Source organism: Prenolepis imparis, unplaced genomic scaffold (genome assembly GCF_030444845.1).
Source record: "Prenolepis imparis isolate NDT839.2.m4 unplaced genomic scaffold, iyPreImpa1.0 SCAF_1, whole genome shotgun sequence".
NCBI lineage: Eukaryota > Metazoa > Arthropoda > Insecta > Hymenoptera > Formicidae > Prenolepis > Prenolepis imparis.
In genome coordinates, this window is record NW_028141159.1 from 11,928,991 (window position 1) to 11,946,420 (window position 17,430).

Genomic DNA, 17,430 nt, shown 5'->3' on the forward strand with positions numbered 1-17,430 from the left:
ATAGATATATGGCAACATTAAAATTAGTTACAGAAAAACCAAAAAATATGCAAGAAGCCTTATCTCGACCAAAAAAGTAGAAGAGAAAACGATGGATGAAGAAATCGATTCATTAAAGAACGTTGATTATTGTACCGACACCGAAGGATAATAAAAATATTGTGAGTTGCAAATGGAACCAGTAACAACAGTACTAAAATAAAATCAGTAAAAAAAAACCCACACAATATATGACGAAAGAATATATAAAACATGACAAATTTACCGAATAAAAATGAATGATGAGAATAAATAACGAAAGACCAATAAACTCATATAGAATAATTAAAATTAAACTATTAAACCATTTTGAGAACCATTACTGGAGAAGATGATACACAGAGAGAATTTTCTCTTAGAATTTACCCTGAAAATCATATGGTAATCGTGGGACAATATGGTATGGAAAGAATTTTATGAAAATTTCTCTGATTAATATTAATCACAATAAACATAATAATATCTACACGTTAAAATATAAAACATGTTTGAGTAATTTTACCATGCAGTTTAGTAAAATTAATCAAACATGTTTTATATTTTATTGTGACAGATATTATTATTTTTATTGTGATAAATATTAATCAGAGAAATTCTCATAAAATTCTTTCCATATCATATTGTCCCATAATTACCATGATTTTCAGGGTAAATTCTAAGAGAAAATTCTCTCCGTGTAGAGACGGAGAAAGAGAGAGTAAACCATACACTCTGCAGGCACCCAAAAAGTAACAATAGAGTTAAATCTTAACATCAAATGAAACAAAGAAAAAATGACAATTAACAGGACATTGTTGTCTTAAACTAAAAGAAAGATGTAAAAAGAAAAAAATGCAAAAAAAAATAAAGCGCACATACAGAGTATGGGAAGTAATATTCATGAGAGTGCTCGTAAATCAAGCTCTTTCCTCGTTCCGACTTATAACTGATCGATAACGTAAGCTCGCAACGCGATGTATATATCTACGGTAAATGGTGGACACGGGTTTTAATGGCGAATTTAATCCACGAGAGAGCGAGAAGAAGAATGCGGCGAGATGATTACGCTCGCGCGAGATATTTCGCATGTTGGACCATATGCCGCTACGGATTAGGAACGCGCGCATTACGTGCAAAGTGTTATTACGATTTACACATAATTCGACATTTTTATGGAAACATCCGATATCAGCAAACTATCGCCAATAATGAAATAATAAAATATTTCCCAGAAAAATAATGCCCCAGAATATTTAAACCAACAAATAAGAGAGTATAAAATTTCAATATTTCGCTAGAGAGTATTTCGACGAATATTTCGACTGCTCAATTATAAGACATCAACAGAACGTCGGATTCTACCACCGCGGAATTATACTATGTACTCGCGACAGAGTACGAAAAAAATTTAAGGACCAAGAAAAATTAGTAGAAATAAGACAGAACTCTTAATTATTTGAGATTCACGAAGACGCCAGGTTCACGCACACGTATTGTGTCTGTGAAGTTGGTACGACATTCTATAAACTTCAAAAAAAAATACTAAGAGTTATATAGCACATTTTATAGTTCTACAGTTCCTGATAAAAATTAAAAAAAGAGTTCCACATTTCTTATATTAAAAAATCGAAATTGAAAAAATGTAGTGCTAACTTCGCGAATCTAGCACGACACTCTCTCGCCTCAAAAGTAAAACGAGTTGAATATTATCATTTTGACAAAAGTTTTCGATAATTCTGTTCAAGTTCAGTATATATGTGCAATTTCAGATCGATATTTCACCATTATTAATAATGTTCAATCAATTTTTAATATCTATGCCCATCATAACATGTAGTGGAAATGTGTCGTGCTAATGATTTTCCGTAGTTCTAATGTTTTCAAAAGTTCTATAAGAGTTCTGTGCACTAGAATTAATTCTAAAAACAGTTCCGTTCATTAACTTTTTTTTAAACAATTACCTCCAGCACAATACTTATTGAAACTGTGTCGTGCTGATGATATTCGACAGTTTTATAAGAATTCTAGTTCTCTTTTAGACGGGATTTGCACATGTTTTTAATTTTATCTATGTACTTTCTGCCTTTCACATCAAACACTATAAAAATCATTAAACATGCAGAAACACAATTTTATTAAAAATTAATAAAATACATTTCTTAATCAAAAGACTTCTTAAGCATAGAACTCTTATATAACTGTCGAAAACTATGATTAAAACTGCCAAAAATCATCAACATGGCACACTTTCACTAAATGTCATGCTGAGCATAAATAAAAATCGATTAAAAATGATTAATAATGGTGGAATAATAGTGGAATCGATCTAAAATTGCACATATAAAAAGGAACTTGAACAGTATTATCGATAACTCTTGTCAAAAATAATAATATTAAACGCGTTTTAGTATTTTAGAGGGAGGATGTCGTGCTAGATTTGTGAAAAATTAGCACATTTTTTCAATTTTGAATTTTTAATATAATTATAAGGAATGAGAAACTTTTTTTAAATTTTGATCAGAAACTGTAGGATTATGAAAAGTGCTATTAGAACTCTTTGTACCTTTTTGAAATTCGTAAATTCAATCTCAATATCTTTTCTCAAGTTATTTGAATAATTTTTACAACTTTAAAGTTAACAATCATAAATAAATAGATTACAAATTACAAGATTAAGATAAATATTTAAATTTAAAAAAGATATAAAAAACATTTCATAATACTAGTAGTAGTAAATTTAACTTAATTTATTTTATAAAAAACACTCTAATGATAAATTGTGATTATTACTTTAACATATAATTTCATACTAATATTTTGTAATCTATTCATTTACTATATTGAGATAACGGATCTATCTACAATCTACATTTCTACTCTAAAACCGTTACCTCGTAAAATAATAATTCATTACTCACCAATCGATGTTGATGACTGCAAATTACGTTCATCTGTAACATATAAATAGAATAAAAATTATTATAATTTACAACTAGTAGCTACATTTTTTCTTAAAATCAACTATTTTCTTTACACCAATCGATTCCTCTCATTATTTTATGCATAAAAATATTAAAATAAAATCATCAAAAAATGAATATTTTACGTCATATTTCACAGTTTATGTAAAATTACCTATGTCAAAAGAACGTATTAAATATTTCATAAACTATATTCACTTTTTGACTATCCCATCCTTATAACTTTTTATGCAAAATATTCTGAGAAGTCGATTTATATAAAAAAAATTAAGGTAGTTCCATTTAAAGAAACATAAATAATATTCAAATAACTCTGAAAATCGCCCTTTAAGAAAAAGTTAGTAGCGCAAATTTTATCCCTCCTCGAAATTCTTTAACTTTCGTATGAAACATTTTTATCTAAAATATTTTGTTTCCAAGATATAAGTTTGTAACATTTAAAACTCACCCTGTATACACAGGGTGTTTTGAAAGTCTGGAAACAGTCGAACATCTCATAAACAATGCAATTTAAAAAAAAAGTTTTTGTTTTGCATACCTCACAGTTGCCCCGCTGTCGCCCGATGCCTCCCCGGGCCTCCTCCTCCTCTCTGGTCCATGATAGCACTCACGACACTCGCGAAACACGAATTACGATCGCCCGAGACTTTACACGGCACTCCCGACGCGACGCGTGAATCGCACGCGTATTTCGCGTACATTGCACAATGAGAAAACTATATAATCGAAAACGCGAAGCAATAATCCGTTCGATATAGGTATTATTGTTGATAAGCTGCGCGCGAGTTTGACTGCGAAAACCTGTAATAACAAATAAAATACATACATTAGAAAGAGAGAGAGACACATATATTAGAGCAATCTTATCTCAATATCTGTAGATATAGGTATTCGATTGTCTTTATTTTAGTTTAATTAATATTTTTTTTGCTTTTAGAAAGCAGAACTCTTTTTAGAACTCATGTAGAACTATACATTTTTTTAATCCTATTTTTTTAATCCTAATAATTACTGATAAAGTAAATGCCGTAGTATAAAGTGAGATGATGCGTGAAATTGGCGTCTCGGTTAAAATAAAGCCAGAACTCTTAATTATTTATGACTTTCCACGAAATCAGACGCCAGCTTCACACACATCTATAATTTTTGTCTAAAATATTTTTTTGTAAAATGCTTCCTTTCCGAAATATTAGACCGTTTCGAGACTTTTCGCGCTATATATATATATTTGTAGGATATTATAATCACATCTTCAAAGATAAGAGCTCTCAATGGCTCACTTGTAATAAAAGTGTTACTATTTCTATTATCTTATTTATCCCAGTTAATCTTTTAATGTTATCTGTCCATCTCTAGTTGGAGGACATTTCTCAATTTCTCTTCTGATACTATATATTATATATGCATAGTTTACACTCAATTAGTCGACGAATTCAGTGATTGTCTTGCAACCTGGCGATGTTAAATCAGAACCATTTATTTGAAATTTGTAATTTTTCTCATCACAACATACAAATGCTGGCTGAACTTCAAATTACAAAGACCAATGGAAAGCAGCAATATAGTATATCTGTACAGAGGACTGTATACCTTAGTAGTACAGAGGACAAGTTATGCTATACTCAGGTTGCTACAATCGATATTCAATCCTATACAACTCACAATATTAAAAAGAGAGAGAAAAAAAAAAGTTGGCGAAGGTTCGTAATCAGTTGCGTAAACGTAAACGCGATGAAGACAATGGTAGCAAGGGCTACTGACGTTTGCGATCACGCCCATCCTTCACAAAGTAACTTTCCGGACCCGCGTATATCGACACGAATTCACGCGAGATCTCCGCGTCGTGGCAGAAATATGAAAGCGCCAGCTTTTGTGTGCGTGTTTTCGGCTCTAAACAGTGCGACATGCTGCGACAGAATGAAATTCGCGTCCGGAATACGTCGTTCGGTATTGTCCGCCTGAAACCGTACGCTGCTACACCCGATTGTCGTCACTCTTGAATGAACGGTGAGATCGTTGCGGCCGACACAGCCGTGACAGAGGGTTGCGTGCACGCGCAGATACGAGCGCCGAAACCGATTTTTATTACCATCTGCTTTTGTCGTCCCGTGTTGTCGCGATAGTCAGGGTCGGTCGCGACAAAACGCGACTGTCACTTTATAAAAATGTTAGAAACATTTTCACACGATTGCAGTCGCGAGTTAAAGCAATACACACGTACATTCGTAGTTTAATATCGTATAGACTTGCGAAAGTAGAAAAATTTTATAAATCTGGTCTCCTGGGATGAGAGTTGATCGATAATCGGGTAAACTCCTCAATACTAACAATGAGAAAGACAGAGAGAGAAAAGACCCAATCAAATGTCTCGAGACGGATGAGTAAAAATAGAATTTTTTCTTAAAAATTCTTTCTATAATTTACATAAAACTATAAATTTGAAAATCTGATATAAAGAAAGAAAATCTCGTATGACAAAATGAAATGCTATGTGAACTTGTGTATCTCAATTTATCCTGAGGCATTCTCTTTAATTTAAAGATCAGAAATATTTAAACTATAGAAAACTATTGAACCATTGAAACTATAGAACTATAAAAACTATAGAAATATTGAAATTAAAACCAGAATTCTTAATTATTTAAGTTTCCACGAAATGCAATACGCCTGCTTCACACACACAATTAATTCAAGTAATGCCATATATTTGACCATTTCGTGTAATTTTCGTATAATTATAAAATATATATTATAAACAGATATAAACAGAAGGCTCCGAGCCTTTAGTATACTATTATTCTTTTTAATATTTAATTATATTCTAATATAATTTATTATATTTATAATAGAAAAATATTAATATAAAGTTATATATTTTATATATATAATATTAAAATAACACTAATAAAAATCAGTATATGACCAGAATACATAAAACATAAATATATAAAATATAACTTACCGAATAAAAATTAACGATGAAAGACCAATAAAACCAGTATGTTAATTATTGTAAGAACTATTAATTGTGAGAACCATTGAACTTGACACATCCCTTTTCTCCAAAATAATTCTCCAGTTGTATAATAGTTCTCCAAAAATATTTCTAGTTGTATAATAGTTCTCCAAAAATACTTCTCCAGTTTGTAGAAAATGGTAAACCAAACTCCGCAATCACCTAATAAAAAATAACACAACAGAGTTAATTAAATCTTAACATCAAATGATACATGAAGAAGAAAATGACAACAGGACATAATAATATATATATATATATATATATATATATATATATAATATATTGGGAAATAAAAAAAAAAGTCAATATTGAATTTCTTGAAATAAACGTTAAATGTTTTACCACTATTTTTTTTATTTCACAACTCTATTTTGTCTAATTGTTATTGCAATTAAGAATGGATGCTAAATATAACAATATAACAATATATATATAAAACGTACAATAATTATAATTATTATTGTTATAATAATAATAATAATAAAATATGTAATTATTTACGGCGATGGTCGGATAAAACTAAGACTGCACTACTAAGAGTGAACATATGGGTAATGTGTATTATTATTATTATTATAACAATAATTATTATTGTACGTTTTATATAATAATAATATTTATATATATTATATATATTTATAACATAATATAATTTTGAAAAGTTATAGCACATTTCTGATTACTTAATTCTCACATAATTATAAAGATATTCTCAAAGAGATTCATTTATCTAACTTTCATGTTTTACATTTACGAGAAGAAAAATAGTTAAATATAATATATAAATAGTTAAATATTAAATATAATAAAATATATTAAAAGAAAATATAAAAAATATATTAATAGTATATACATATATATATAAAACTGTATATAAAACTAGTACACTGAAACAGATGTACTTCAAATAAAAAATTCAACGCTAGATTTAAAAAAAGAGAATAAAAAAGAAGAAAATGATACATTTATATACAAAGAAAATTATTCTTTATAATTATTTTTCAGAAATAATGCTAATTAATTTTTTAAATCCTATGATTAAATTAGCCAAATGAATTCAAAACTAGTAAACTTGTATCTTTAAAAATATATATATTATTTAACTATCTTTTTAATAACTTATTATTTCTAAAATTGCTTCAAAAAATTTTGCTTTAAAGAATTTTTTTTTTATTTTTTAATGTGTAACTGGTCCACTAATTTCGAATTATCGTATCTTGATTTGTGACCATTAGACTTAATAAATTTCATAGTAATTACTTCTAAAATTGTGTATGTTTGTGTGTGATTTTATATACAGTTTTAGAGATATTTCGAATTCGCTTCTGCCATGTTTTAGAATCATTTGTACTAATTATCGTAATGATTTTCGTTTTATTTGTAGTTAAATAGTTTAAAATTTACGCATTTACAGTATCAAATAACATAACTTGGACGATTTTAAAGCTATCTCAAATCCGTTTGCACTATGTTTTAGAATCGTTTGTAAAAATTGTATTTTTTGTGTTTTTATTTGTTATTTTTTGTATTTTCTATATAATTTTTGTCATTTTTTAAATATTATAAAAAAATTTTTAAATATAGAAAATACAAAAAAATACAAATAAAAAATACAAAGATACAATTATTAAAAACTACAATGATTCTAAAATACATGCTGCAAGCGGATTCGAGATATTTTAAAAATTGACCAAGTTACGTTATTTAATACTGTAAATACATTGTAACTTCTAAACTATTCAATCACATATGAAACGAAAATCATTACAACTACAAACGATTCTAAAACACATAGCGAAAGAATACGATACAATTATTTAAAATAAATCCTATCTTATTAAATAATCCGCCTATCGTACATATAAAAACGATGTTTATGATAATCGAGAGTAAAACAATATATACAAAAATGTACAAATATATAACAAGAATATAAAAAAATACCTGTTGATATCAATTCTGATCTACAGTTAAAACAAAGCCGAAATCATGGCCGAAAACTGGAGCCGAAACAGCAAAGAGAATCTATAATGAGAAAAACCAAAAATTATGAAAATTTTACAAATTATGAAAACAACCGAGATAAAAACGAGATAAAATCACTCAAGTTATATTATTATATATATACATACATATATATATGTACATATATATACACATACTTACATGTTCAAACCCAGTAGTACAGTCTTAGTTTCATCCGACCATCGAGGTAAGTTTTAATGAAACAAAGCCGAAACCATGGCCGAAAACCGGGACCGAAAAACCAGGGCCGAAACAGCACAGACTATAATGAGAAAAATCGAAAATTATGAATATTTTATAAATCTGAAAACAATCGAGATAAAAACGCTACAACAAATCACTTAAGTTATATATATTACATATATATTATGTATATTGCATATATATATGTACATATATACACATACCCACATGCTCAATCTCAGTAATACAGTTTTAGTTTTATCTGACCATCGATAAGTAATTATACAATGTAATACAATGTAATTATTTACTTCGATGGTCAAATATAACTAAGCTGCACTACTGGGAATGAGCGTGTGATATATATATATATATATATATATATATATATATAAAATACATAAATAAAATTATAATAAAATTACAATATGTACACAATAATTATGCAACGCATATTTTTTAACAAATTTTTTGCTAATATATATTGTTTGATCAGTAGAATTATATGGGTGAGATGATTGAAGAAAATTGTTGGATAAATCCATTAACGTATTCTATCAATTATTACAATCCATCATTAATGTCTGTATTTATAAGCAATGTAACACCGTCAACCTCTATTGCTTATGGATACAGGCATTAACGATGGATTGTAATAAATGGATAAAGTACGTTAATAAATTTCTCCAACAATTTTCTTCAGTCAACTCATCCATATTAATTCTACTGGTTACACAATATATATTAGCAAAAAATTTGTTAAAAAATATGCGTTGCATAATTATTATTGTATATATTATTGTAATTTTATTGGAACAAGATAGATCAAGTATTTTATTGTAATATATTATATATATTGTTTATATTTACCAAAAAATTTACTTAAAAATATACATATTGCATTTATTGTAATATATACAATAATATGTATATATTACAATAAATGCAACACATATTTTTTAGCAAATTTTTAATTATTATTATTGTATATATTTTTATGAGATATTTACCGATTGTATATATATATACATATAAATTGAGTTTCCGGGTCTGTAAATTAATTTAAACATATTCTCTCGCGTGTCTTTTGTTTGAACGTTGGTAAAGTACAAAGTATAAAGTTTTAAATACCCTAAAATATATTGTTTTTAAAGCCAGCCATGACCAATTGAATAGAACAAAGAACGCATCCAGTTATATCGAATACAGAAGATTGCCGCATGCTATCAGTAAATAGCCAATAAAATTATGGACACAATAATCATCATATTGTGTATATATTGTACATTTATTATATATTTACCGATCTAACAAGCGGCCACCTTCAATATTCAATATGGCTGAATGTACTGCTGAATGTACGCGTTCTTTACTTCAGTTCTTTACTCCTTGTTCAATCGATCCTAACTGGCTAAGATCAAATATTTTAGGATTTAGGCCTTATTTACTTTATCAAATTTATATATGTGTAAACTAGTAGAGACGCGAATATTCAACAAAAATCTTATTTTTTTTTTATAAACGACGTAACTACCTGCCGTCTGCCGTCCTTCGACGAGATCCAACAGGGAAAAGGAAGCGGAAGTTGATTCGACTTATATCATAGTACCGAAAAAGTTCGCAAGTGGTGGCGTGATTTTGCAATCACGTGATCAATATAGAAAGGATGTCGCTACTGCATTTAGGGCCCATTTGCGATTTGTTCATAAAGCCAATTACATGTAGATAGAGGGTCTTACTGCTCTCTAATTGGCCGATTCTCTTAGTACTTATTGTGTTTATTTTACTGACTTATTTATGGATTATTTAGGTACAGTCTTGAGATATCGTACGGTCATTGGTCAAATAGAATAATAAGATCATATAAGAAATCGATAATAAAAATATTAATTTTAAATATATGAATGAGCTATAAATACAATTTTATATTATATGTAGACAGATTGAGCGCTATTTTAAATGAATAATACAATAAGACAGATTAATGATCAAAAAGGATTTTTTAATTAAATGCTTATATATATTTTCTCTTTATTAATTGCATAAGCAAAATCTTGCTTATAATAGTAGAGGAGTACGCGGTTTATCTATATATAATTTCTGTGAATTTTTATATAAAACTTTTTCACGAAAAATAAAACTTGTTCGAATAAAATATGAAAATGCGCAAGATTATTGAAATATTCTTCTTCATAAATTAATTTTTCTTTATTAAAACTCTAATTAATAAACTTTGTATTTTTTATTTTAACATATATATATATATATTAACTATTTTATATATAATAATATTAGTGATTAATTAGTTCATTATTGTTAATGTAACAATGGAAAGATCTATTCTTTACGATTCGAAAATTTTCATGCCCTTATTTTTTATAACAAATATTTGTTTGATTATATATATATATATATATATATATATATATATATATATATATATTATAGATGACGTAATTATGAATATATAATAGAGAATAAATTCGTATCGTTTTCGAAATCTCTTGATATGTTTTTCTTTATGTAGCATCTTTGATTCGAATTTATCGTAAGATTTTTTATTTAGTTTAGATAAATATTTATTATATATTATGTTGTCGAGACAAGATGAACGATTGAATTTACCGGCTGCGTCGAAGTTAGCCAGATAATATGAGAGTGAATTTTGATTAGGGTTAGATTCTACATGCGCAAAAAGGTGCCGGAGCCGGAAAGCTCATGATATTTTTTAAGTATGGCATTTGCAATGCGAGGTCTGCGAGTTTTGTGTAAAATATACAATGCAAATGCAGGAACAACGCATTGCATTTTACGACGACCATTTAGCCGAATATCGTTTGTTCGAGTTACACAAAAATATTACAGTACCGAAAGTGAGTACAAAACATAACCTGTACTGTGCATGGAGAAAATTTTGTTATAAAAATAATTTAAGTCACAAATTGCACACATAAATATCAAAATCACCCAGAAAGAAAGAAAATAGAACGATGAAAAAATAAACATCTATTTTAATATTTGATAGATATATACATTAATCGAGGAAATATATATATTAATTAAGGATTGTTTATTTTAGTATATATTAGTGTGAAAAAATATAATTTTTATATGCTTAGGTTGCATATGTTAAAAGATCACTATTTGCACAAATATATATATACTTGTATACAATAATATTGGATATTTAATTTTTTATACAAAGAATTGTGTTTTTTGTTTTCAGCAACAGATCGCCCAAAGATCACTAGTAATTTAACAAATATACAGTCATCAATAAATGAAGCTGAATCATTGAGACAAGAAACAACAGCTCATAAAAAACAGAATGAACAACAAACAGAAGATGAAGAAGAAAAAGCAAATCGCGAACGATCAAAGAGAATGATGAATTATGGGTTTGCAGCCTTTGGTGTGTTCATGGGTCTTGGCTTTACTTATTTAGTATATGAATTAGGAAGACCTAACTATGATGGACATGGGAATGTCATTGAGGATGAATTTTCCAATTTACCATTCTTTGAACAGATCTATAAGAGAGTCAAGAGAGAGCTCAATTATTATACAAGAGTATGATGCTTTTATAATTTATTTTATATATATATATATATATTTGAAAAATATACTGCTTTATTTTATTAATAGAATAATTTTATAATTTTTTATATTAAAGTTTTTGTGACATGTATATTTCTTAACTTTAAAAATGCATTCAACATACAATTCTATGAAACTATACTTATATATTAGAAAGCACTTTGTATAAGTATTTATTGATTTTTGCAGCTAGTACAAGAACCCAGTAGAGATAAATTATTGCCTGATCCATTAAAATATCCATATATCCAACCACAATATACTCTAGTTTTGGAAATGACAGACGTTCTTGTACATCCAGATTGGACAGTAAGTTTTTAATCTGATTAAAGATTAAATATGTATAATTTAATTTGATGCTTGAATATTATAGACATATATCTTATTTATAGTATCAAACTGGATGGAGATTTAAAAAACGGCCTGGAGTTGATCAGTTTTTGGAAGCAGTAGCACCACCACAATTTGAAACTGTGATTTATACAGCTGAGCAAGGAATGGTAATTGTGATTTTTACTTCTTTTAAAAATAGCTATTAAATACTAATAATATTATATTGAATATTTGACAAAAAGTTATTTATTCGAGGAAAAATGTCTATAGTATATATCTATTGATTTTTATTTGCAGACGGTATTCCCCATTTTAGATGCATTAGATCCAAATGCATACATAATGTACAGATTAGTTAGAGATGCAACACGTTTTGTGGATGGACATCATGTTAAAGATTTAGGAGCTCTTAATCGTGATCTTAGTAAAGTAACTATTTTCTTATTATAAAAGACTATTTTTTCGTTATGTTTGTGGTGTTTTTTATATATTAAAATTATTAATAGGTTATTGTTATCGATTGGAATGATAAAAGCGTGAAGTTAAACCCAGAAAATGCATTTAAACTTCCTCGATGGACTGGTAATGATGATGATACTACGCTATATGACTTAGCGGCATTCCTAAAAAGTAAGCCAATATTTTAAAATTATTCACCTTTATATTTTCTTATTAACATTATCTCCACAAATGTAAATTGTTTCTTAATATTATAAATATCAGCATTGTTATGTATAATCTTCCTTAGTTTAATAAGATATACAATACTTTATTTCTTAGCAATATTGACATCGAATGTGCAAGATGTACGCGACGTCTTAAACTATTATAGACAGTTTGATAACCCATTGGAAATGTTTAAAGAAAATCGGCGGAAATTATTGGTAAGTTATTATAAGCGCATATAATTAGAACATTTAACTATAATAATAATTAACAGATGCAAATCGAGGAAGAGCAGAATAAGGCACAAGAAGATAGCAGCAAAGTACTTACTTCGAGGTGGAAACCATCTTTCTTACGGAACCGCTAGTCAACTAATGACATTGCAAATTGAGAAATGTACATTTTTTAATATGCAATATATTCAATTTTTCATTATTTTATCGCAAAAGATTATGCATAATATGATTACTGTATAATTTTTATTGTAATAAAGTAATGTTTTAAAATTCGATCTATTCTTATGACAGTTCAACTTATTTACATATTTATATTTCATCACAATTACATATAAATATAATAAAATGTTTTTATATCTATACATACAACTTATTTTAATATTAAATTTTATACATACAGAAAATATAATCTTTAAATAATCTAATGATATTTAGTGGATGCAAGTTGATGACAAGTAAATGACATTTTTTTGTTCTCTTTTGTTAATCTATAATCAAATTATTTAAACATGTCTTTACATTTACTAACTGTTCTAACTTTTAGTTACAGTATTTATTGCAATACATTGTCTTCCTCAATACATATGAGATCTTGTTCTTGAGAAACACTATTTAATTCATTAGTGTTAAATGTAGATATATATTCAGAGTCGTTTCGTGATTGCATCATCGGATGATTCGAAGTCGACGATTCCAACCAGTTCCAAACTTTCTGATGGGATCCTGTATTTTTAGGTAATGGCACTTCTTCCCGTATTTCCCACACTGCAAGAAGTTCTGGTGCTAATAGATCGATGTAAGATCCTAATGTAGCCAATGATTGTTTCCAGGTTGGCTCAAAAGAATAGTCTGCATCCTTTTTATTGGATTTTAAACAGAGCTTTTTATTCGTAAAATCTGTAAAATAATTTTTATTAATTAATTTATATTTTACATTACAGCAAACAATCGAAATAATATACTTAAATAAAAATTCTCTTACTTTTGTATATATGTTCCATGTTACATTTGCTGGAAAGTGTCAGAGGTACTAACGGCTCAGCTTGAGTTGATAAAGCTTTCTCCCACATATTCAACGCATAACAAGCTTTGCCATTTATGGGAGAATATTTATCCAATGTGTTTTCGTGTGTTATACATTGATAAAATATGTCACCTGATAATATTGGAAAGATATATATTTATGTTTAGGCAATATTCTCTAAGTATTTTACACAATAAAACAAAAAATATTTTATATAAGAAAATAGAATTATACCAATCGAATTTTGTACAAAGTAGAACACTTCTCCTTTTTTTGTACTTGTAACTAATGTGCTACCAGTGTTACACAGTTCAAATCTGCTTCGTAAATATGGATTCAAGCACATTCCTTGAATTTGAGACTCATTTAACGTTTCCGCAATGCATGGAGGTGTAAAAGGTAAATTGAAGGAATGAGATTCCTCCTCGTTCATCCAAGTATTCAAAATTATTGCGTTTTCACCGACTCTTTGAGTTGATAAAACAATAATTTCCTTGTCATTGCTACAATTAATAAGTAATATGAATGATATTGTGTAATTAGTTATTTTAAGAGAGTCTCATTCAAAACATTATTTACTTGTTAGTTACAGTTGCCAATAATGGAGTATCCTTCAATTGATGTGTCCATTTTTGTCGTACACAGTGTTTTGGAAAACGATTATCACATAATAAGAGAGAATGATAAGTGCCCAAATATCGACAGGAATTGTGTTTACTCGGTGCCTCGACCGAGAGCTTCTCGCAGTTTTCCAAATTAAATTTAGGACACAATGTAAGACATGATCGATCAAAAGCAGTCTATAAGAAAATTCAATAAGATTATATTATATTAAGGTATATATTACTATAAGAAAATTCAATAAGATTATATTATATTAAGGTATATATTACTATAGTACATAAAAATTAAGAAACACAGATACATTTTTATTATTAGATAAATAATACTGATAAATAACTTCTGATATTTGTAAATATATGAATGATAAATAATTAATCTTAAAATTTTTCTCTTTCTTACTCTGATATCAAAATAATGTAAGCAACATCTATCCATATAAGTCAAAACATTTAGATCCATTTGTTGAAACCTTATACATCCCCAAACATCGTAAGTCATATTATTTTGTAATACAGGACCACTGTTAATAGAATGCCTGGAAAAAACAAAATATCGATACTGTAAATACACAATAGATTATTAATAAGACAAAAAAAAATACTCACATATTATTTATATCCCATAAAGACAATATTTTTTCTGCATTTAATGTACAATGGTAATTGACATTAGTTAAACTCAAATCAGCACTGACATATGGTGCCTTTGAGGCTTGCCTATGAATTTCATTAAGTAATAAATAATTCTCAGAATTTGAAAGCATATAAATAGCACATTGATTTTTATGCCTTCCTAAAATTCTACCTAAAATGTGAGATATATCAATATAATACACACACATAAATATAAATAATATAATGATAAAATAATTTATATTTATAAAATAATTATATAATTATAAAATAATTTAAAAATAAAGAAAATTATCAATATAAATTATTTTATATTGTTTAACTATAAAATTACACACATACATGTATTATCAACCTCACTGTGCCTAATTTCATATAATAATCCGTGTAATTTACATTTAGCTGAATTTTGCAATAATGGCTTCCATATTGAGTCTTCCATGGGTATAATATTTGCAGCAACTTAAAATATTTCAATATACAAAAGAGATTAATATTTTTATATAAACAAAATATTATATGCATTATATAAACATATTTTGTCCAAAATAGTACCCAAGTCTTCCATAAATGGAAATAGCAGAACATCCCAGTTACTTAACTGAATATAGTTTAATGATCCACCAGTGTAATACCAATTATAAGTCTAAAAAGATATATCTTATTAGTAATAAAATCAATATTATAAATAATATATCAATATTATAAAAAATTTAATTTTTACTGAGTATTATTTCAAGTTGTTTATATTTAATAATTCAACTATTTGTCCAATAGTCACATATTTTTCTAAATATTTACTTGTTTTGCTAAATAAAAATTTCTAAAAGATACGATTTGTTGAATATACCCCTTCAAAATAAGGATCAGGATCCATGTCAATTAATTCTGCTATATCTGCAACATATCTAGGTATCTTTGCGTTATATCCATTACTTCCTCTGTTCCATTTTATTTTCTTTGTATGTACTACGTCAAACTCTATTAAAAATAAATTTTATTTAAGTTAATATAAATTAATATAAATATAAAAATTACTATAAAAATTTTTTTATACAAACCCTTCTTATGCCTTTCATAATGATTCATGATTCTGTTAATATCATCTTTTAAATGATTTTTTAGTGTAAGAAGCTGTAAAGCTGGATCTTCCTCACAAAGAACTGTAAAATTTACAAAGATAAAATATATTATAAAAATCTAAAATATATATTGAATGAAATCAGAAAAAGAAAAGAAAGTATTACAAAGAGACAAAAAAATGTATTACAAAGACAATAAATAATTACAAAGTTTTTTTGGAAAGATATTTACAAAATATCTCTAGGAAAAATAGAATAAAATTGCAAAAAGATTAATTTCAAGAATATTTCACAAATTAAAAATTCCTTTATGTCAGTATTATTATCACCTGTTCTTGATAATCTCGCTGGGGGCAATAATGGTTTTGGTAAATCACAATTATATGGAAATTCTTGATAGAGCCCCATTGCACTTTCTTCATCCCAATTCTCAGTACATGATGATTTATTGAAGTTATAACCAGGCATTACATGATGTGGATAATTCTTCAAAAATACAGCACCGAGTTTGTTCAGCAAATTATTTTCAGCACGCTTAAATCCTTTTGATTTTAATTCTCGTTTACTCATGGTTTAATCAAATCTATTTATCTGTTTATAAAATATGCAGTTCTATTCAGAAATGATTTTCATCAATCTAATTAAAAGATGTAAAATTAATATTATAAATGTTAAATAAAGGTTAATTGTTAATTTTCTTTTTTTTTCTTTTTTAACACAATTTTAAATATTTTCTTTATTTTTTTCTTCCGATTGAATTGATCCTTTTGCAAATTGTAAAATATAAAATTAAACATCATTCAACAGAAAATCATGAACTGTTTGACAACAATTGCATTCTGCTGAACGCGGCCGTACTTGCTATAAAATGCTTGACTGCGATTGGTCGATTTGCTTACAGCCTAAAGGTGCCTTTTCATGCTGACGCTCGACGCTCATTTTTAGCGTCAAAAGACGTGACCAAAAATAAAGATACCAATTCGTCAATTTTGGTCACGTGACGTCTTTTG

The 17,430-nt window shown here is 27.4% G+C and overlaps 2 protein-coding genes across 2 annotated transcripts; one reads left to right on the forward strand and one right to left on the reverse strand.

The window, feature by feature from the left end:
- The first annotated feature begins 10,815 nt into the window (after positions 1-10,815).
- LOC145940130 (mitochondrial import inner membrane translocase subunit TIM50-C) lies at positions 10,816-13,333 on the forward strand. The gene is made up of 8 exons (XM_083045336.1): positions 10,816-11,099; positions 11,453-11,796; positions 12,013-12,132; positions 12,216-12,323; positions 12,454-12,585; positions 12,663-12,786; positions 12,937-13,040; positions 13,097-13,333. Exons 1-8 carry the CDS (start codon positions 10,961-10,963, stop codon positions 13,187-13,189), a joined length of 1,164 nt encoding a protein of 387 aa, XP_082901462.1. The 5' UTR covers positions 10,816-10,960; the 3' UTR covers positions 13,190-13,333.
- Positions 13,334-13,336: 3 nt separating this feature from the next.
- On the reverse strand, positions 13,337-17,265 carry Taf1c-like (TATA box-binding protein-associated factor RNA polymerase I subunit C-like). Its single transcript, XM_083044258.1, has 11 exons — positions 16,750-17,265; positions 16,400-16,501; positions 16,189-16,319; positions 15,894-15,984; positions 15,681-15,800; positions 15,312-15,510; positions 15,106-15,241; positions 14,662-14,882; positions 14,317-14,585; positions 14,041-14,214; positions 13,337-13,955 (listed from the first exon to the last, which is right to left on the reverse strand). The coding sequence occupies exons 1-11, from the start codon at positions 16,988-16,990 to the stop codon at positions 13,612-13,614; spliced, it is 2,028 nt and encodes a 675-aa protein (XP_082900384.1). The 5' UTR covers positions 16,991-17,265; the 3' UTR covers positions 13,337-13,611.
- Between the last annotated feature and the right edge of the window lie 165 nt (positions 17,266-17,430).